Source organism: Dermacentor silvarum, chromosome 7 (genome assembly GCF_013339745.2).
Source record: "Dermacentor silvarum isolate Dsil-2018 chromosome 7, BIME_Dsil_1.4, whole genome shotgun sequence".
NCBI classification, from domain to species: Eukaryota; Metazoa; Arthropoda; class Arachnida; order Ixodida; family Ixodidae; genus Dermacentor; species Dermacentor silvarum.
Genome location: NC_051160.1, coordinates 100,754,455 through 100,777,507, shown reverse-complemented (window position 1 = coordinate 100,777,507; position 23,053 = coordinate 100,754,455). Strand labels below are relative to the sequence as shown.

Genomic DNA, 23,053 nt, shown 5'->3' with positions numbered 1-23,053 from the left:
GCTATGCTTTAATTCATTACCCCAATGTTTTCTTCATCTTTCTGTTCTAAAGCTGCATATTTGTTTGCGACCGCCAGCCTGAATTGGTCTGCTTTTACCCTTACGGCGTCTAGGTTGGCCTGCTTTTCCTTGACTAGTTTTGCTCTTTCTCCGTTCAAATTAAATAGAAATCCTATGGTCACGGCATTTTACGTTACCTAACACTTCTACATCCTGCACAATACTGGGATTGGCCGAGAGTATGAAATCTATGCTCTTTCTTGTTTCTCTATTATAAATTTTCCAGTTACACTTCCTGTTGCTGCGCTTCCTGAAGGAGGTATTCATTACTCAAATCCTATTCCTTTCCGCGAATTCTACCAACATCTCTCCTCTAGTGTTCCTAGAATCGATGCCGTAGTTGCCAATTGCTTGCTCACCAGCCTGCTTTTCCCCACTTTTGCATTGACGTCGTCCATGACTACAGTGTACTGGGTATGCACTTTTGTCATCGCTAATTCTACATCTTCATGAAACTGTTCTACTTCTTCATCATCGTGACTGGAGGTTGGGGCGTAGGCTTGTACTACCTTTATTCTATACCTCGCATTTAGCTTTATTACGACGACTGTTACCCTCTCATTAATGTTGTAGAATTCGTCAATGTTGCCCGCTAGGTCCTTATGGGTAAGAATTCTATCTCGGTCAATTACTCACAGGGGACTCTGATCATGATAAGAAAATTTACTGAAGAATAAAATTGGGTTGCGGTGCATACGGCAGGCATTGACAAATCCTGAACGGGATCTTACCACTGTCGTTAAAAAGAAAAGTCTACAATCATTGCTTTCTACCGGCGCTAACATATGAGGCAGAAGCTTGGAGGTAACAAAGAAGCTCGAGAACAAGTTTAGGACCGCACAAAGAGCGATGTAACAAAAAATGTTAGGCGTAAAGTTAAGAGACAGGAAGAGAGCGATGTGGATCGGAGAGCAAACGGGGATAGCTGATATTCTAGTTGACATTAAGCAGAAAAAATGGAGCTGGGCAGGACATGTAATGCGTAGGATGGATAACCGGTGGACCATTAGAGTTACAGAATGGATACCAAGAGAAGGGAAGCGCCGTCGAGGACGGCATAAAACTAAGTGGGGTGATGAAATGAATAAATTTGGTGGAAGAAATTGGAATCAGCTAGCGCAAGACTGGGGCAACAGGAGATCGCAGGGAGAGGCCTTCGTCCTGCAGTGGACATAAAAAAAAGGTAGGCTGATGATGATTATGATGTTAAACATCAGAGGACCAAGGACAGACCTATGCGGAACACCGGATGGAACTGGAGCCGTGTTAGATGTGGTGTCATTATTTACAACAAATCGTAAGCGAGACGAAAGGAACGATTGAATGCAGCTAAGTACTTCAGGGTCAATGTTTAGTGTGGTTAGGGTATGTAGAAGGAAATACATGGTTAACCCTGTCAGAAGCTTTCGCAAAATCCCAAAATGTGAAATTAGGTAAAAAATCGCTATCAATGTATAGTACATGCAAGTTACTAGTACAAGATACTAGCTGAGTCTCTCAAGAAAAGAATTTGCGTAAGCCATGTTGCCTATTAGATAAAAAAAAAGGTTTCTTTCAAGAAAGTTGAAAATCTATAGTGCTCCATTATTTTGCACTGTACTAATGTCATCGATATGGGCCTGTATTTAAAAGAATCGTGAGTTTCGCCCCATTTGTGGATCGGAATACATTTTGCTGTTTTCCAGTCATGAGGGAAGCATGAAGAGAGGTACAACTTTGAAAAAAAAATGCTCTCTAAGATGATAGAGGAATACTCACTAGTATGCTTTAGAAATTTCGCCGTGATGTCATCTATACCTCAAGAAGACGTAACCTTGAGGTTGTCTATAATTTTATTTTTATGCCAGTAGACTTCAAAATTATGGGATCCGTATGTACAAAATTGTTGCGCGATAGCCTTGGACGATCCCGATCATGTCTTGTTGGAGTGAAAGCTTTTATTAACGCACTATTTAGCATCATAGCGCAGTGCTGCCAAGGTACAGGTTCGCTGGAAGACGTGCCTAGAGATATAATTTTTGATTAACGAGGCCTTACTACATTCCAGAACTTTTTTGGATTATTTTTCTGAATGTTCAAAAGGCTATTGTTGTTCTTTCTGGCACGCCGTAGTGAAGGTCTCCCGATTAATTTTGACCACCTGGGGTTCTTTAACGTGCTCTACAACGCAAGAACACGGGTGTTTTTGCATTTCGCCTCCATCGAAACGCGGCCTCGGCGGCCGTGATTCGATCTGCGAACTCGTGCTCATTAGCGCAACGCCTTAGCGGACTGAGTCACCGCGGCGGGTAAACTATTGTTGTAGTCTTCTTCACAGATGAGTAGGTCGAAGTAGCTTCTTTGTAGGAAGACCATTTAGCCTGGCTTTGCGTCCGCTTAGCTGTGTAAGAAAATCGTTTTTTTTCTGTTCGATAGGCGTTTTAAAGATTTAGTATACCCCGACGCATTGTCATTTGAGCAAACGGGCCACGTCGGGATAAACTAGTTGACAAGATCGTGAATTTTTCCTTTGAATATATTCCAGCTAGTATCCAGTGAGCGCTCGGCGACAACACGCAGAAAATTATGATGGTGCGCTTCCACAGAAGTGCAACCCCAGGCCCATTAGTTTGGCCAAGAGGCAGTGATTGAAGGTTTGTTGCATGAGATGTTATAGCTGCGGACATTACCCGACGCTCTTTAGTGCCCGGTCACCGCAAATTGTTTTGATGTCAAAGAAAGGTGACAGCCAATGCCTTTGCGTAGGCTACCACCGTCTGAATGGAGTGACTCGTAAGGATGCCTATACGCTCCTGACGATTAGCTCCATTGCAGGAAACCTGGGCAGTGTGACGTATGTGTAGGAAACCTGGACAGGTAAGGAAGGATGATCGTGACCGGGGCAAGACCGAGTTCACGTGGCTGAGAGGGTTGATAGGGTATACTAGCATGCTATTTGCTCTTTTGAATGGTTCGGTGACCTTTCAGAGGCGGATGAACCGGGTTCTCGAGGAAGCCGAGTGGTCCCACTGCTTATGATACCTTACCGACATCGACAATTAAGCACAACTCACCGAATAGCACTTGATGGCATATGACATTGTCTTGTCAGCAACACCAGGAATGAATTGGAACGAATGATTGAGTACGCTAACCGAGAATGTGTAACAGAAGGTTTGAAGATTATTATGCAGAAGATAAAGGTAGCCTGGCAAGGGAACAGCAATTCATGATTGCCAATAAGCCTCTAGCGTCTATGCAGGAGTACGTTCGTCTGGGTCAATAACGCGCAGGGGACACTAATCATGTGGAGGAAATCTACAGAAGAATAAAAAAGCCGCAGTTCCACCTGAAAGGCGAAGCGTCGATAGCGATAGCAAATTAGTATACAGTTATACGAAATAAGGATACTGAATTTATCGGCCCTATACACTTGCAAACGTAGGCATACTTGCTATGTTAACAAGCATGTTGGCGCGCGCGCATGCAAACATGTACACATCTCACTAGATGACCCCGGAAACTTACTGTCAAAACGCTGGAGTGATGAAGCGTGGAGGCAGCAGTGAGCGAATTGACCTTCGCGCTGCATCTGGCATCAACGCGAACTAAGCCGCGAAACGCAGCGCACGACGGACTCTGTCCTCGTCACGGACGGCTTTCAAGATAGGGCGGCCGCGCCTTACTCAACAACCGCCGGAGTAGGAAGCGTCCCCCTCCGCGCCTCCAGAGTCTTGCACGCAATGGAAGACGGCGTGCTTCCTTCCCGCTTTCCTCACTTGCGTGCGTAATATTGGATCGCCATCGTCAGTTCACCCTGGCACGCTTTCACTTGCACAAACCGCATACGGCGGCGGATAATATTATCGCGCTTGGACTTTATGTGGAATCTCACGGCGACGGCGACGCCCTCGCGGGAATGTGTCTGGTGTGTCCATGTAATGGTTATCTCAATAAAATGAATTGTAGCGCATATGGCAGTCATTACCAAACCCTGGCTGGGAGCTTACCACTCTCGTTGAGAAGAAAAGTGTACAACCATTGCATTTTATTGGTGCTAACACATGGGGCAGCTACTTGGAGGTTAACAAGTAGCTCAACAACATGTTAGGGACCACGGAGAGAGCGATGGAACGAGAAATATTAGGCGTAATGTTAACAGACAGGAAGAGAGCGGTGTGGATCAGAGAACAAACGGGGATAGACGATATTCTAGTTGACACTAGGAGGACAAAATAGAGTTGGGTAGGCCACGTAATGCGTAGGGCAGATCACCGGTGGGCCATTAGTGTTGCAGAATGAGTTCCAAGGGAAGGGAACCGCAGTCGAAGACGGCGCGAAATTAGGTGGGGTGATCAAATTAGTAAATTTGCACGTGCAAGTTGGGAATCAGCTAGCGCAAGAAAAATGTAATGGGAGATCGCTGGGAGAAGTCTTGCAGTGGACATAAAATACGATGATGACTATAAACATTCTATTCAACAAGTGCGCAACAGAGACTTATTTTCTAAAGTAGAGGAGTATCGACGCTGCTGTTCAGTGATGTTCACGGTGACTTGTGCGGGAGCATCGATCACAATGAATAGCTTAAGGATACCTTCGTTGCAGGTGCAAAGTGGTTTCACAAAAGCCCGTGCATTGCCTTGGCCATATTTGTAGACCATGACAACTATTCTCACGTTTTGGATGGATGGGGAAAGGAAATGCATTATTACAGAAGATATGTTGAAATGGTAAGTATGCTAAGTGCTGCCAGTAAGGAAGAACCGATCAATGTGTCCCGAGGAATGGTTCGTGCGTTATCATATGAATGTTTACCAGTCATCGTGTACGTCTTGCGGTTGCTGCGAGACACTTCTGCATCTGATACTGGAGTGTCCCGCTTTCATTGCGCAGCGCATGTCGATAGTGACAAATTGTCACCTCCATGGCCTACGGTGTACGACACTCGACGAATGTTTGTAGCACAGTGGTTGTTCGTCTCGACGCAATCAGACGGATCGCGCTCTTGCTTTTCTAAAAGAATGAAACTTCGGTGCACCTTTGTAGCCTATTTATGTTTTCGGGGGGCGGAACCTCGGACACTATTTCTTCTGTTGCGACAGTGTTTAGTGGCATGACCTGCAGTGACCAGCCGTACTGTGTGTGTGACCTGTACTGCTTGTGTTCTGTATAATTATTTGACATTTGTGATCATTCTATTTCTTTCATATTTCCTCCCCTTCTTCCTATCTTCCATTTATATGTTGCTGTCTGCTCCTTTCTGAAGTGTAGGCAGGCGGTGTGCCCCCCCCCCCCCCTGGTGGCAGTTGGAAGCCCGTTCCTCGCGTTCCCTTTCCTGTTTAGTCTATATATGTTTTCAAAACAACAACAGCAACATCATCATCAACAACAACAACAACAACAACAACAACAACAACAACAACAACAACAACAACAACAACAACAACAACAACAACAACAACAACAACAACAATAATAATAATAATAATAATAGTAATAATAATAATATTAATTCATCGGTTGCTGCATTGCTCAGCGCTGTGCCTGTAGTGTCTTGAGGAGGCAAGAGTCCAGATGTGCAGATAGAAAATATTGGCGCATGCTCAGTGAAATCTTAGATATGCTGCCGCAGCTGATATGCTATGCACTAGCGAGAGCCGATAATCGAATAGATGCGAAACAATTTTCGTGCGCTAGCAAATTCCCTCGCCGCTGGTCCGAACGTGCGACACTGGTCATTACTCTTTCCTGTAAGAAGAACTGCACAACAACAACAACAACAACAAAAAAAAAAACATTCGCCGCACGCTCGGCGAATGCCGAGCGTGCGGCCAGTCGCGCAGCATTTTTTCGCGTATTCGCGGGCTTCCTTCACGCTCAGAAAAACACTTTTTTGTAGCAATAGCTTCATTACGCCAGGTTTTCGCCTCTTCGCCGTCGCCGCACTTTGACATCACACCACGGCCCTTGATTCTCCAGCAACTCGGCTCATCGCGGTCGCCGTGCGGCCAGCGCTCCAGCTGTTGGACGCTCGCCACGCCCTTGTATAACGTCTCATCACGGGCCTTGATTCTCCGGCGACTCGGCTCGCCGCGGTCGTCGCGCGGCCACCGTTCCTACAGGCGCGCGTCCGTCGTTGCCTGGCAACCGCCACAGCTGGCTAAAACCCCTTGATGTTAGAAAGTAGCGACACGCTTTGATCTACGCCGCCACACCCTCGCCGGCGCGGTCAACCTCCTCCTTTTCTCCCCCTCTTTCGCGGAGGCAGCGCATCCGCCACGCTGAATGGCTGCGGCGCGCGAGACTACGCGGTCAGGTGACCCTGACGTCACGAAAACTGCGCGGAACTTGCTTTCGCGCGCCTTTGGTTTCTCCCGCTCGCCATGAGCAGTCCAAGTAGTGGTCGCCCTGCCGCTCCGAACGTGTATTTCCCAAGTTTTTCCATCCTTTCGTAGGAATCTGAGCTTCGTTTTCAGTGAAAATGCCTTGCTGCTGCGCGTTTCAATGCAGCAGCAGGTCAGAGAAAGGGCAAGCCTTATTTTATATCCCCCGAGGTGAACGGAATGTCGTGCGTCGGAAGCAGTGGCTCCATAACATCTGGAGAAGGGATTTCGCCCCTTCTAAGCACGCCGTTCTTTGCGAGGCGAATGTTGCAGCTTTCCTCATATTTGCGGATGAAGTTGCATGAAGATTTTAATGCTCTTCGCATAGCCGGACTCTTCGTTCAGTTCAATACAGAGCACCGATAACTGTGCATATAGTTTTTTTTTCTAAAGTGAGTCGGCTCAAATTTTTGTTGACTCTTCGACCCGTGACAAAGCTTTTTGTGTTTTCGCGCGTGCGTTAGTTTTCAAATGTATGTAATTTGTGAGTTAATGCCTGTAACTCGTATTTTGTAGTCGTGTGCGTGTGTGTGTGCGTGTTTGTGTATGTGCGTGCGTGTGTGCGTGTATGTGTGTGCGCGCGCGTGTGTGTGTGTGTGTGTGTGTGCGTGTGATCCTTGCGCCTGATACTTGTGAAGCCAAGGAACTATTCTACTCTTATTGCGTGCTTATTGTATCTTTGCAAAGTTTCAATACTGCGAGCATTTCTTTTTCTTTACGTACTTTATGTTGCGAAGGCATGAACCGCAATATATATGTAGATAAGTGGTATTATGTATTATTCGCGCATGCTCATTAAGTACAAGCCACGCGCTTCTGATAATCTCCCTCAATTCTGATTAACTTGCCATCTTGAAGTCTGTAAGTTAATTATCAAGTGCCAGTCTTAGCAGTTTCCGTGTAAGCAATCAGCCTTTTGTTGTTGCTGTTGTTTTTTTTTAGAGAGAGACTTAGTACTCCCAGAGGTGATGGAATGTAATTTCTCGTCGTTTCATAGTGACGGAATACAGGCGCGTGTGTAAAGTTCTATGTTGGCTGTATCGCAAACACAGCACGTATTTTGCACAGTGGCATTGGTACAAAGGCTATTGGCCCACTCATTTTGGCGAATTCACTTTAAGTAAACTATCACATTTCTTCTTGGTTACCTTCTCTGAGCATTTTAAGAGCGAATATTGTGAACCAAATTCTAGTTTATACTCTACGCTGCTTATATTGTATGCACCCAATACACCTCCGCGTTACGGACTATCCAAATGGCGACGTAGAGGTAAACAGCTCAGCCACTGCTTGGTACTCATTTTTTCGGAGCGCTTCCGCTTCTATTTATCGAAGCGTCCTCAAAAAAAAAAAATGTCACGACGTTCTATCGGAAACGTACTTTCGTCATGACAGTTTCACAAGGGATAAATTCTCATACAACGCTTGAAAGGGCCGAATAAACAAGCGCGCGCATTGATTCTAATGCGGCTGCAGCGAGCCACTGGAGGGTTCAGCGCCGCGCCGGCCCGGTGAGGGGGAGAAATCCGAGGAGAATTGAGGAGGAAAGCGAGCGCGCGGGGGAGAGTGTCGCTACTTTCTAACATCAAGGGGCTTTACAGCTGGCGCGCTCGCCGCGCCCTCTGTGTGACGTCACACCACGGGCCTTGATTATGCGGCAAGTCGCATCGTCGCGGTCGCCGCGCGGCCACCGCTCCTGCCGTTGGGCGCTCGCTGCACCCTCTGCATGACGTCACACTCCGCGCTCCGCAGCATTGATAACCAGGAGTATTGACCCTTTTCGCGCAGCAGTTTGTTTTAGAGAAACGAGATGACGCTTACGGCGGCGCGCCATACGTCTCCTCAGCGATCGCGCACGAATACGAAACCATTTCCGCTTCTGCCTTGCTTCTGTGTGATCAGCTGTCGGAAATGCAACAGAATCAGCGCTAACGCGCTGTGTTCCATTCACGCTGGTTTGAATCCTGTGGATTGAAGACGTGTGCAGTAGTTAGCTGCAAAAATAGTGACTGGCATATTAAGGAATGTAATGAATATGTGGGGGCAAGTTCGCGCAGACCACTGCTGCAATTGCCCATACGTGTTCCCGGCACTTCGAGGTGTACCGCTCTCCTCGAGGATACACAAATTTGCTTATCCACCGGCGTTGTATTGCTAACCTTCAGCCCCGGTACGTCGGCAAGATTGAGTATTGCTCGTTAAACAATGATAACGGGAGTAGCGCCGCCTCCTGTCATAGTAGGTTTCGCGCACAGTATTTACGCACATCTACCCCAACCGGCACGACAACTTACACCCACTCTTTCGCCAACGTGTCAAGAATAAGTGAATGGGTGCACACTTGAATATATGCGCACTATATACGCACAATAAATGACGGTACTACATCGATATAGCACGAATGGTCGAAGCTGAATGTTTCGTGACGGTCCACAAGAGTAAGCGAGTTACTCGCGATAATACGCATTTGCTACACGGTATTGCAATATGCAGAACAGCTACGTTTCAAGCCTTGTGCACAGTAAGAAAAAATCTATCGGAACTGAGCACACCCGCGAGCGATTAGACAAAAATAATCAGATAGTGGCCGCACCGCGGAACTTCACTGAGCCAGAAACTGACAAGCAGCTGCTTGAAAATATTTGCCAAATAATGAAAAAAGAGCAAAACACACTAATCCTCATTCAATTCATGAGCGGAATGTTTGGATAGCTTGAAATACATATTTAGCCCTGTATTTAGAACAAGCACAATATACGCTGCTTGCGCTGTTTGGACATAGGCTAATCAGCTACGAAAGCGCTTTTGCATGTTCTCTGAAGCTGTGATCAAAGCTTCGTGTCGTTCACCCAGTCACCGTTTACGATATCTCCCAAAACAGGGGTTTTATAAGCCGCGCCGGCGTCATAAACTTCCATTGTAAACAAGAAGGCAACGGAGGCAGTTGAGGCAAGCAATGGACGCGTGACCACGTGATCAAACATGGCAGCGCCCACGGGATTGCCGCGAAAAGGGTCAATAGAAGCGGAGAGCTCGCGTAGCCGCAGCCATAGTTGATGCCGCAGTATGGATGGTGAGAAGTCGGCCAGCCTAAAGGAGGCCAGGGATCGCCGTAGAAATGAATTGAAGAGACAGCGCGCTGAAGAGGCTCAAAAGGAGCGTGCCGAACGGTTGGCCAAACGCCGTGAAAGAGATGCCGCTAGACGGGCTCGCTTAGCCTCTAACGATGAATCTACAGTACCGACCTCTGATGATGAATGCTGCTCGAGTTCTGCGTGTCTGAAGGCAGCCCGCCTTGCAAGACGTGCTGAAACATTGAAGAAACGTCGTGCCAAAGAGACCGAAGAGGAACGTACCGAACGACTCGACAAACGACGGAACAGAGATATGGTTAGAAGAGCCCGTTCACAAACCGTTGATCGGGTCGACCAATGCAAGACTGACTTTACGATCAGACTGAGTGAGTGCGAGTCTGCTACCCGTGTAAATTGCGTAAATCAGAACGAGGATTAACCATTATGACGCGCGTTTTCAACAAGGACTCGAAACGAGGCAACGCGTTCATTCAAGGCTTGGAAGAACGATATCAACTTGAGGTGAATCAGTTGCTGCCCAGTGGGGAAGTAGTTTGGACCTGGAACTTTGATGAGTCTAACTATGCCATTGACGATATCGCCACAAAAGCCCATTACATTACGGATCATAGAAGGGTCTTCATTGGCGTGAAAAATACCGTCTTAACCGTCGGTTAACCCCAACGTCTCTCCTTTCTTAATATAGTGGGAAACCACTAAGTTTAATAACAACATGTCTAACTACAAGCGAAGCCGAAGCGGAGCCGGGGGTCCGTAGGTATCGCTACTCGACTAGGTTTAACCAGAAATAAACCACTGCCACTTTCTTGTAGCACGTATTGAGCAACAGAAGGCTGTATCGGGAGCTTTTTATGTTGCTCTACAATTTTCTTAATGGCAATTTTCATCCAATCATAGTAATTAAGTCGATTAATTAATTAAGACTAATTAGGCGTAATGCAAAAAATAATCTCAGTATCTCCAAGCGACGGCAAACAGCATTACCTTGGGTCTGTCCAGCTAAGTAGCATATTTTTAAAGTTAGGCCCAAACTAAGTGAAACACCTTGAATTCATTTACACCCCATTTACAGAAGCATAAAGAAACGCCCTTGGTGCCAATAACAGGGTGCTAGCTATGTAAGTACCCTTCTTAAAGGGTGTAGTATTGCAAAATAATGGCAAGAGGGTGTGTGAAAGGGTGTGAAAACGTGAACACACCCTTTTTACACCTTTGTAGGTATAAACACTTTCACTGGGTGTATTGTCGTCCTTCCAGTGCGCTCATGGCGTCACTACGCCGTCGTCATTACATCGTTGGCCAATACGTCGTCGTCGTGCGTGGGATCCGTATGTTCTGGTGCCACAACTTTTTGTTGAGCGGTGAAAGTGTGTCCAACTTTGTCATGTGCTCTATCTTTGCAAATAATCGCTAAGCAAGACCAGCGTTCTCCTCAAGCACCAATCAGAGCTTCACTAAAACCGATTCCCACAGCCCGTGGCATTTATAGTTTTCAAAGCGAACAGCTTTCTTTGGCTTATTTGGCCGTTTTCAGGGCAGGTCGGTGAAAGGTACCTCGGTGGTCGGACTCTCAAAGAAAAATGGCCATTCACTTTCTCTCGCTATCTCTCTCTCTCGCTCAATCTCACTTATTACCACTCACTCTCTCTAGCTGGCTCTCGCTCTCATTCGACCTCTTTCTCACTCTTTCGTTCCCTCATTCGCCCTTGCTCGTGCGTTAATTTGTTCCGGCTATTCGTTTATACATTGAGAATCATCGTCGATGGTCGCTGCGCAATGCATTCTTTTTTTTTCTCAAAAAAGATCGAATAAATCAATGAAAAGGATATTCATGCAGCAGCAAGTATATAACAGATGGTACGTCAAGCTGTGACACAACACTGCGTAATAACTGGACAATGATAATATGGTCTTGAAGTAGTTTTATAAGATAACGATATGCCAGCAGCTTAAGTGAAAAGTAGAAATTTTAGCAATCAGCCTATATTAGTTTTTCCAATATATAGCATTCCATGGAAAGAAAAAAAAGTCGGTGTCACTTCAATTTCTGAACAAGCATTTTATTTTACATTTTATTAAAGCTACTGGTACTAACTGATGTGAGGCTGTTGTTTTGGCAGGAATTGTACGTTATTGAACCTAGCATGCTAATGATACCCCGATCGAATAATTATATGACGACGCAGAGAATAACACGCAATTTCGCATTTTTGAATTCATTGTTTTTCCTGTGGTGTTGTACATTTTTGCTTCTGTTTATGAATTTTCAGATGCAGAATCGGCTTGATATGTTGGGTGAAGATATCCTGCTCTATTTAACCGATCTTACGGTGGTATGTATTTATATATGTCGCGAAGTATTTTACTACTTTTTGCTACCAGCTGAGAACAATTCGCATCTTTGAAAGCAGCCAACATCACCAAGGGCACTGCTTAAGTATTGATCACGAAAATAATACATTGTCGTAGAGTAGGTTAGAACACCTCTATACTGAAAGATTACTCTGATAATTAAGTCTGTATGGATTTAGAGGAAAACGGGTTTGGTTGATTTGAGAGAAAATGCGAGAACTTGCTTTTAAGAATCGTGGATGTTATTCGATGGCAGCATGGGTGCTTATCCTCTAAAGCTGTGCTAAAATCTTGTTTTCGAGTAAATGTTATAATTTGTCTCTGTTTCATCAAAAAAGGCGCAGTTTTGCTCGAAAGGCGAAGCATCGATTGCGATAGCTAATTAGTCGACAGCTATACAAAGTAAGGATAGTAAGGATTATAAACAGGGATAAGGTGCCTCAGAAAGGCTGGCCAACGTTTCGATAGGAGGACCTATCTTCGTCAAAGGCGGCCTCGTCATCCTCGGCGGGTTAGTTTTAAAGGGTTAGTGGAGTGACGTCACGTCGATGTCCGCTGTGGCTGTCTGTAAAGGGAGAGACTGAAAAGAAAATGAGCGCCGGCGCTTGACTGGCTAGGCGCGGTTTCTAAGACGAGGGGACAAGAGCGGGAGAGCGAGAAAGTGGCAAAAAATTATATATAATGTCACGGGATGTTCTTGCAAGTCCACAGGACGTCTGACTGAAGTACAAGAAGACGGAGCAGTCTCAGCTGGACACTGATCGAGCGCGCACTCCTAGTTCGTCGACTTCCTCTTTCACACTTTACCGTGCCAGTACCGATAATCTCCAGTACAATCACCCCCCGCACAGAAAGAAGCCATCCTGGCGACCTAGGGAAAAGACAGCATCGGCGGGTCGTAACACGGTTTAAGCCGTGCTACATGAACTATTTCGCGCCCTCGGCAACGGCGATCAGAAGACGGCGCGAGCGGCTCGATGACATAGTTCACAGGTGATGCTTGCTGCAGTACGCGGTAGGGACCGTGGTAGTTGGATAAAAACTTAGTGGATTGGCCGGGGGAAGTAGCCGGGACCCGAAGCCAAACAAGCATTCCGGGAGAATAGCGGGCACTAGGAGCGGATGCGTCATGGCGTGATTTTTGGCGCCACTGATCTTGGGTGGTGAACGAGCGGGCTAGTTGGCGACATTCCTCAGCATAAGCAGCTGCTTCTGAAACAGGTGTCACTTCAGAAGCGTCAGGACGGTAGGTGAGAATGGTGTCCAAGAGGCAGGAAGGTTCTCGGCCATAGAGAAGAAAGAAAGGAGAGAAGCCGGTGGTAGTTTGCGGGGCAGAGTTATAGGCGTAAGTGACAAAAGGAAGAACCCGGTCCCAATTGGAGTGATCGCCAGACACGTACATGGCAAGCATGTCGCCAAGCGTACGATTGAAACGTTCCGTCATGCCGTTAGTTTGTGGATGGTAGGCGGAAGCGGTGCGATGAACGATGTTGCACTCCTTTAGCAGGGCCGCGGTGACATTGGAGAGAAAGACGCGCCCACGGTCACTTAATAATTCACGTGGAGCACCGTGTCGCAGAATGAGGTAGCGAAGAAGGAAGCAAGCGACGTCTTTCGCGGTGGACGCTGGCAGTGCAGATGTTTCGGCGTACCGTGTGAGGTGGTCTACGGCAACAATGATCCACCGGTTACCGTCCGGAGTGCTTGGAAGGGGGCCGTAAAGATCAATTCCAACACGGTCGAATGGTCGAGCAGGGCAGGGTAAAGGTTGCAGGGGACCTGCAGAACTCTGAGGAGGGGTCTTGCGGCGTTGACACGTAGCACATGAACGGACGTACTGGCGAACGAATCTGTACATGCCTCGCCAGTAGAATCGAAGACGAAGACGGGAATACGTTTTGAAGACGCCGGCGTGGCCACATTGGGGGTTATCGTGGAAAGCGGCGCAGATGTGTGAGCGCAGGTGATTGGGGATAACGAGCAGCCATCGATGGCCGTCGGTGAGGTAATTCCGTCGATACAAAAGGTCGTCGCGGATGGCAAAGTGGTGTGCTTGACGACGCACGGCGCGTGAGAGAGACGCAGGTGAGCGGTGAGACAGGAAGTCCAGCAGTAGAGAGATCCAGGGATCTTTACGCTGCTCGGCCGGCATGTCGTTGAAGCTAAGAGCTGACAAATCGCAGGTGGGAGGTAAGGAGCAAACTGAGGCAGGAGGTAGCGGAGAACGGGATAGGGCGTCGGCATCTGAATGTTTGCGTCCAGAGCGATAAATGAAATTAAAAAATTAAATTATGGGGTTTTACGTGCCAAAACCAGTTCTGATTATGAGGCACGCCGTAGTGGGGGACTCCGGAAATTTTGACCACCTGGGGTTCTTTAACGTGCACCTAAATCTAAGTACACGGGTGTTTTCGCATAGCGATAAATGACACGTATGTCATACTCTTGAAGCCGTAAGGCCCAACGAGCGAGGCGGCCACTGGGATCTTTCAAGGACGATAACCAGCATAAGGCATGGTGATCAGTGACAACGTCAAACTGACGGCCGTAAAGATAAGTAGGAAATTTGCTGATTGCCCAAACAATCGCCAAACATTCTTTTTCCGTCACAGAATAGTTGGATTCTGCCTTCGTTAGGGTGCGGCTGGCATATGCGACAACGTACTCGTCAAAGCCATCTTTGCGTTGGGCGAGAATGGCGCCAAGTCCGACACCGCTAGCATCCGTATGTATCTCAGTAGGCGCATTGGGGTCGAAGTGGCGCAGTACTGGAGGGGACGTGAGGAGCCGGCGGAGCCTCATAAATGATTCGTCACACTCCGAGTTCCAAGCCGACAGGTCTGACGAGCGATTAAGAAGCTGCGTCAAGGGAGCGATGATCGAGGCAAAATTACGAATGAAACGCCGGAAATAGGAACACAAACCGATGAAGCTCCGTAGTTCCTTTAAAGTGGTGGGCTTGGGGTACTCAGCAACGGCGCGAAGTTTGGCAGGATAAGGCAGAATTCCCTCTTTGGAGACGAGGTGGCCTAGGATCGTAAGCTTACGGGCACCAAAATGACATTTTTTCAAATTAAGTTGCAACCCAGCTGACGTGAGACAGGCAAGAACTTGCTCAAGGCGGGCGAGATGCGTATCGAAATCGGTAGAAAAGACCACAATGTCGTCTAAGTAGCAAAGGCATGTGTGCCATTTAAGACCCCTGAGAATAGCGTCCATCATTCTCTCGAAAGTTGCAGGCGCGTTGCAAAGGCCGAAAGGCATTACATTGAACTCGTATAATCCATCAGGAGTTACAAAAGCCGTTTTTGGGCGGTCGGCTTCAGCCATCGGCACTTGCCAGTACCCGGAGCGCAGATCCAGTGAAGAGAAGAACTCAGCTCCCTGGAGGCAATCCAGGGCGTCGTCGATGCGTGGTAGGGGATAAACATCCTTGCGGGTAATCTTGTTGAGTCGGCGGTAATCGACGCAAAACCTGATTGAGCCATCCTTTTTCCGCACCAGCACGACCGGAGACGCCCAAAGACTGTGGGAGGGCTGGATCACACCTCGTTTCAGCATGTCGTCAACGTGTTCGTCAATGACACGGCGTTCGGCTGCGGAAACACGGTATGGACGTTGGCGCAGCGGAGCATGGTGACCGGTGTCAATACGGTGAACAACCGCTGTCGTGCGCCCCAAGGAAGGTTGGCCGAGGTCGAAAGAAGCACGAAAACGTTCAAGAAGTTGAACAACTTCACTGCGTTGTGTGGGCGTAAGCGCGTCGTCGATGGTATGCAAGAAAGCATCGGGGAAACGCGAGGCTGGTGCGGTAGCAGAAGTGATGGCACCGATAGGCAGTGGCGACCTATCGGAAGATAGGTCAAATGGACTAATGACGTCAACAGTGTCTAGACGTCCCACACATTCACCGTGTAAGAGAGTTGAAGGACATGGAAATGGATTGCACGCATAAATGGCAGCGGAACCATCGGTGAGTGTGACGACTGCAAACGGGAGTAGAAGGTTCCGTCGACGCGCACAATCTTCAGATGGTGTAAAAAGAGCTGTCGCGGCGGGGGCAGAGTCACAAGAGACGGGCACCAAGGCGGCAGAAAAAGAAGCGATAATGACGTCAGCGGTGACGATCACTTTAGGAGAACGGTTCGGGAGGTCGACGGTAGTGTCACGGAACGGAGACAAAGCCAGTTGCGCGCGAGCGCAGTCGACAACAGCATGATGTGCGGAAAGGAAGTCCCAACCCAGAATAACGTCATGCGAAGCACGGCATAGGACGACGAATTCTACAAAATATAGTTCATCCTGAATCATAACACGAGCCGTACATGCGGCCGAAGGCTTGACTTGCTGCGAGCTTGCCGTGCGTAGGGAAATGTCTGGTACAGGAATCGTTACTTTCTTGAGTTTGCGGCAGAGGTCTTCACTTATGACAGAAACGGCAGCCCCCGTATCGACAAGAGCTGTTGTCGCGACGCTTTCCACAAATACGGCGATTTCGTTAGGAGGAGAAAGACGAGGCCTTGAAAATTTCGACGATGGCGCAGTTCTTGCCTCGGGAACTGCGGCTGTCAGTTTTCCTCCTGACCAGAGCTGGAACGGCGAAGCATGGGTGAAAGGGAACGGCGGCGAGGGGAAGGAGACCGACGAGTGTTGAAGGCGGCGCGACGAGAATACGAGTCCGAGGGATCAGGGATAGAACGATGCGAAGGCTCTTGGGGAAGGTAGCCGAGGTTCGGCACGTCACGACGAAAATAAAGTCCACGGCGGCGACAGAAACGCGCAACATGTCCCGGAATACCGCATGCGAAACAGATAGGGCGGTTGTGCGGAGTACGCCAAGGGTTAAGAGAAGGCCCGGAAGGCGACAAGGGCACGTGGACCGGGCGAACCGAAAGTGGCGACGAGTAGAAACTAGCGGCGGGTCGGGAGGTAGTAGGCATCGGTCGCGGAGGAGGTCGGCTGAGAGCGGCAGCGTAAGTCAGAGGCGCAGTCACAGGCGGCGGTGTAGAGGGAGGTGGGAGCGCCTCAGAAACTTGTGCTTGGATGACACGACGGAGCGATGGTTCTAGCGTGGAAGCAGGCTCAGCAACACACGCTACAAGAGAGAGCTGGCGAGCCACTTCTTCCCGAATGTATTGTTGAATCTGCGGCAGCAAGCCAGAGTGATCAGCGCCAAGGCATCCAGGCTCCAAGGCCGAGAGGTCCGCGGACTGCACACTGGTGCGACGGGTGGAAAGGCGCTGCTTGCGCAGCTCGTCGAAGCTTTGACAGAGCTCAATTACTTGGGCAACTGTCGTAGGGTTCTTGGCCACGAGCATATGGAAGGCATCGTCGTCTACGCCTTTCATAATGTGCCTTATCTTGTCGGCTTCGGTCATGGACGCATTCACGCGCTTACAGAGGTCGATGACGTCCTCAATGTAGCTCGTGAAGGTTTCACCGCTTTGTTGAGCGCGACCACGCAAACGTTGGTCAGCACGGAGTCTGCGCACAGCGGGACGGCCGAAGACCGAAGTGAGGGTGTCGGTGAAAGCTGACCAGGTGGGAAATTCGGCTTCGTGGTTTCTAAACCACAGATGTGCCACATCAGTCAGATAAAAAATGGCATTGGTCAGCTTGTCGCGATCAGACCACTTGTTATGCGCGCTAACGCGGTCATACTCTGCAAGCCAGTCCTCCACGTCGTGATCGTCGGTGCCGCTGAAGATGGCAGGGTCGCGCTGACGTACCGCACCAGAACACACAACAGCCGGGGGGGCGGGAGCGGATTGCGAAGGGCCAGCGTCGTCGGTCATTGTGGCCGCAGATGGCAACGTACGGCTGCGGAGCTCCAGGTCGGGGAAAACGTTAACCCAGCACTTCCACCAAATGTCACGGGATGTTCTTGCAAGTCCACAGGACGTCTGACTGAAGTACAAGAAGACGGAGCAGTCTCAGCTGGACACTGATCGAGCGCGCACTCCTAGTTCGTCGACTTCCTCTTTCACACTTTACCGTGCCAGTACCGATAATCTCCAGTACAATATATAAAAAAAACACCGTCAGAGGGGGTTGGGGCAGCGAGAGGCGAGTGAGGGTTCGGAGGAGTCGTGGTCGGCGTGCGTTTGGGGTCCCTGAAGAGCCCGTCAGTGTGCAGGTCACAATACGAGTTGAAAGCATGACTTGAGTAGCGTAGCATCAAGGCATCGGGTAATTTTGTGGTTGACAGGGAGCAGCTTGGTCCGTCAAGGGACGTTAGCCTCACTAGTTCGCCCTAGGCGTCGTCGCGGCGGTATACAGCATTGGCGAGACCTTGTGTGGTCAAGGCGCCGAAAAAGGTATCCTGGCGTCTGGGATTTTGGACTGTCTCGGTGTGGATCTCGTGTGGAGAGAAAAAAAAGGAAAACGCGCGTTTGAGGGAGAAAAAAAAAGACCGGCGCAGGAGGGTGACAGTGTAGAAAAAATATAATTAGAAATTTAAACCTGGGGGGGGAGACAGGTGTACCTGGAAAAGCGCTCGTTATTTGGCCGATAGATAAGTACAAGCACGAGGCTTACAGACAGCTAAACAACCCTGAACATTACCGTAAGCTAGACAATGATCCGACGTTACCATACACACTGAAAATTACCAACAGGCTGGAATCACTTTTGGATGATGAATTGATAACACCGTCAGAATTCAAATTTCTTAAACCAAGCAACAAAGCTGCAGGACGCTTCTACCTCCTTCCGAAAATTCATAAAATTCCACCCACTGAACTTCACACCGCTAATATCCCAGGGCGTCCGATAGTATCGAACAACAACACCCCGACAGAAAGCCTCTCCACATTTCTTAACCACTTCCTTGGTGACTTTCCGAAAACACTTGCGTCATTTGTACAAGATACCCCCCATCTACTCAGAATTATAGAGGACATTAATACAAAAGGCACACTACCGCAAAACATAATTCTCGCAACACTAGACGTCACGGCCCTGTACACCAACATTCCAATCCTTGATGGTTTAAACTCGATAAAAGAAACGCTGTCCAAACACAATGCACAACACTCTATTGAAGTATACTTGTCTCTTCTTGAACTAGTTCTGACATATAATTACTTCGAATTTGAGGAAAATTACTATCTACAAATACATGGGACAAGTATGGGCACACCTTTTGCACCAACCTACGCCAACATATTTATGGGTACTCTAGAAACGGATTTCCTATCTCGTTGCACGCACAAGCCCCACACATACCTACGATACATAGACGATATATTCATAATATGGGAACATGGTCAGGAAAGTTTAGATAAATTTGTAACTTTCCTAAATTATTTTCAAACAACAATAAAATTCACATCGGAATCTTCAAATGAGCGCATAAACTTTCTAGACACAACAATATATATTGATAATGGGACACTAAAGACAACGCTGTATAGAAAACCTTTTGATAAACAACAGTACCTAGACTATACAAGCCACCATCGCAGACATTGCAAACAAGGTATCTTTAAAGGCCAAGCCACACGACTTCGTCGCATTTGCGTTGAAAACCATGACTACATAAACAGACTCGATCACCTTAAGGAAACCCTATCAAGCAGGAACTACCCGAACACTGCCCTTCAGAAAGCCTACACCGCTGCAACCAAGCTTGATCGAGCCAAGGTCCTCAAACCCCGCCCTAAGATCACAAGGACAACAACGCCTCTTCTTACTACTAAATTCTCAAACGCACTCCCCAACGTGAACAATATCCTCAGGAAATACCACCCAATTCTCACCAGCAACCAGAAACTTAATAAGATCTTTCCCGACCCGCCCAGAGTAGCCTACAGACGGAACAGTAATTTCAAGGACATTCTTGTACACGCCAAACTAAGGACAAAGACGAAGCCAACATCCGGTCCCTGTGGCCGCTCCAGGTGTTCCACATGCAAACATATTCAATCTACTACTACAGTAAAAAGTACAGCGTCAGATTACATTCACAAGGTAACTGCGAATTTCACCTGCACGTCAAGCAACGTAGTCTACTGTCTAGAATGTGCCACTTGTAACAAGCAATACATAGATGAGACTGGACAAGAAATGCACACGAGACTCAACGGCCATCGCGCAGATACAAAACACAATTTACCTAAAGCAGTAGCCAGCCACTTCAATGAGCACGGCCATATATTTGATGAAGCAAGACTCTATATACTACAAACAAATTTTCGTTCACCTCGCGAGAGAAAATATACAGAATCATACCTCATACACAAGTTTAAATGCCTGCACTCCACGGGGATGAATTTATCGCGTGGCAACTTAGAATCGCTAAAAGCAGTAACATAAACCTTAAATTGTTATACCATTAACAAACGCGCAAAACAAGTTAAACCTCCAGCTAATCTCGATGCTCAACCTCACCTATTCTTCCATTTCCAGTTCTTCACTGCATCTCCCCTACCACTCAATTTATTATCCTCCTCCACGCTTTTACTCATTGATAAACCATAGGAACGCTTTTCCAGGTACACCTGTCCCCTCAGTGTTCATGTTTCAAATTATATTTTTTCCGCTGTCACTCACCTGTGCCGGTTTTTTTTTCCCCTCAACCTCACCTATTCTTCCATTTCCAGTTCTTCCTTGCATCTCCCCTACCACTCAATTGATTATCGTCCTCCATGCTTTTACGCATTGATCAACCATACGAGCGCTTTTCCAGGTACACCTGTCTCCCCCCCCCCCCCCCCCCCCCCCCCAGGTTTAAATTTCGACTTATATTTTTTCTACACTGCCACCCTCCTGCGCCGGTTTTTTTTTTTCTCAAACGCGCGTTTTCTTTTTTGTTTTCTTTTTTTTTCTCCACACGAGATCCACACCGAGACAGTCCAAAATCCCAGACGCCAGGATACCTTTTTCGGCGCCTTGACCACACAAGGTCTCGCCAATTCTGTATACCGCCGCGACGGCGCCTAGGGCGAATTAGTGAGGCTAACGTCCCTTGACGGACCAAGCTGCTCCCTGTCAACCACAAAATTACCCGATGCCTTGATGATACGCTACTCAAGTCATGCTTTCAACTCGTATTGTGACCTGCACACTGACCGGCTCTTCAGGGACCCCAAACGCACGCCGACCACGACTCCTCCGAACCCTCACTCGCCTCTCGCTGCCCCAACCCCCTCTGACGGTGTTTTTTTATATATATATATAATTTTTTTGCCACTTTCTCGCTCTCCCGCTCTTGTCCCCTCGTCTTAGAAACCGCGCCTAGCCAGTCAAGCGCCGGCGCTCATTTTCTTTTCAGTTTCTCCCTTTACAGACAGCCACAGCGGACATCGACGTGACGTCACTCCACTAACCCTTTAAAACTAACCCGCCGAGGATGACGAGGCCGCCTTTGACGAAGATAGGTCCTCCTATCGAAACGTTGGCCAGCCTTTCTGAGGCACCTTATCCCTGTTTATAATCCTTATTCCTCGTGTGCTACTCCATTAGTCAGCCATCTTTTTTTGATTTTGAAGTAAGGATAGTAGTTTTATCACCCGTATAAACTTGTAAACATAGGCACACTAACTAAATCAATAATCATGGTGTTACGCGCGCGAAAGCAAACATGAACGCATCTCGCTCGATGAGCGCGGAAACTGGCTGTCAAAACGCTGGAGAGCGAATTGAGCTTCGTGCCGGCGCACGCATCAACGCGATCTTAGCTGCGACAACAAAGGGAGGGCGGACTCTGCCCCACCCCAGATAGCTTTCAAGATACAGCCGCGCGGGCGGGCGCTCACAGTGCAGTACTTCCCCCCCTCTACCTGCCCCCGAAGCCTTCCGGCGTGCGCGAGCGCGCGTCCCCTCCACCTCCGTACCCTCCCTCCAGAGCGTTGTGCGCGACTGGAAGGCTGCGCTTCCTTCCCGCTTCCCGCCCTTGTGTGCGCGAGCAGCGATTGCCGTCTCACCGTCGCATGCTTTCACTCGCACATACAGCGTATGGCGCACGGCGACGATTTGATCGCCCGTGGACTTTATACGGAACCTCACGGCGACGATGGCGACGGCGCAATTTCGCCTAGAGTGTCCATATAATTGCTTTCACAATAAAAGTAAATCACAATCTGGGGTTTTGCTTCACAAAGCCGCTATATGACTATGAGGCACGCCGTTTTGGTGGACTTCAGATTAATTTTGACCACCTGGGGTTCTTAAAGGTGCACGCACTGCACTGAGAGAGATAGATAGATAGATAGATAGATAGATAGACAGAGTAAAGCTTTACTGTACACGGGCGTTCCTGCATTTCACCTCCATCTAAATGCGGCCGCGGCGGCCAATATTTGATCCCGTGCCCTCCAGCTTAGTACCGCGACGCCAAAGCCACCACACCACCATGGCAAACGCCTTCCCAGGATATATTAACTTGCTAAAACTTTGGGAAATATATCGTAAAATGGCCGTATAACACTTTTGAGCATGTGCCGAAGCAATTTCTTACAGAGGCCCTCCTTTTGACCCTAACGAATTCATCTTCACGCACTGATTTGCCACAGTCGCCCCCTTAATTTCTTGGGATTATAAAATTATGAGCATCTTCACACTAGTGGTGCCAAGACTGGGAAAACAACGAAGATGGCGACCACACCTAGACTTATCTTGGTTCGGGCAAGATTTTTCGAGGTTATGCTTCGAGACTCGCCCATGTTTTGCGCAAGATCACCAAGGAATCATCGACAGGCCAAGCATCAACAAACACTCGGTCATTAAAGTATCCGGACGCAATGGATCTGCTTCTGGACGCTAAAACGCTTTTGCTCGGCTTCGCGGGCTCGTTACTCCGGATCATCTGCGAATCGACGACGTTTCGCCGCCGCTTCGGCGGCGCGATACTCGGGATACTCCGCACGGCGCGGTGACATCATGGTCGACAAAGCTAAGGCGAAGCGATGCGGTGCGCGCGATGACGTCACGGCTCATGCAGCTGTGGCGAGGCTCGGCGTGGTCGGTGCAGCTGGGGCGAAGCGTTGCTAGACGACGCATGGTGACGTCATTGGCAGGCGTAGGTTTTGCGCCGTACACTCGATTGGCCATCTTCAAGCTTAAACACCTTATATAGGGGTATGTGCCATTGCGCTTGGACCGCCAGAATCGGCCCACATTTTCTGTTCGTTTTGCATGGACTAACGGTCGGCTTGGACAGCACCGCTGGTAAACAACGCA

The 23,053-nt window shown here is 48.4% G+C and overlaps 1 protein-coding gene across 1 annotated transcript in view; it reads left to right on the top strand.

The window, feature by feature from the left end:
* Positions 1-23,053, top strand: part of LOC119459035 (uncharacterized) — a 100,005-nt gene that overhangs the window by 5,585 nt on the left and 71,367 nt on the right. Inside the window, exons 2-3 of the mRNA XM_049671081.1 lie at positions 4,648-4,772; positions 11,791-11,853. Coding sequence (XP_049527038.1) covers positions 4,648-4,772; positions 11,791-11,853 — 188 coding nt within the window. The remainder of the gene's footprint in view (positions 1-4,647; positions 4,773-11,790; positions 11,854-23,053) is intronic.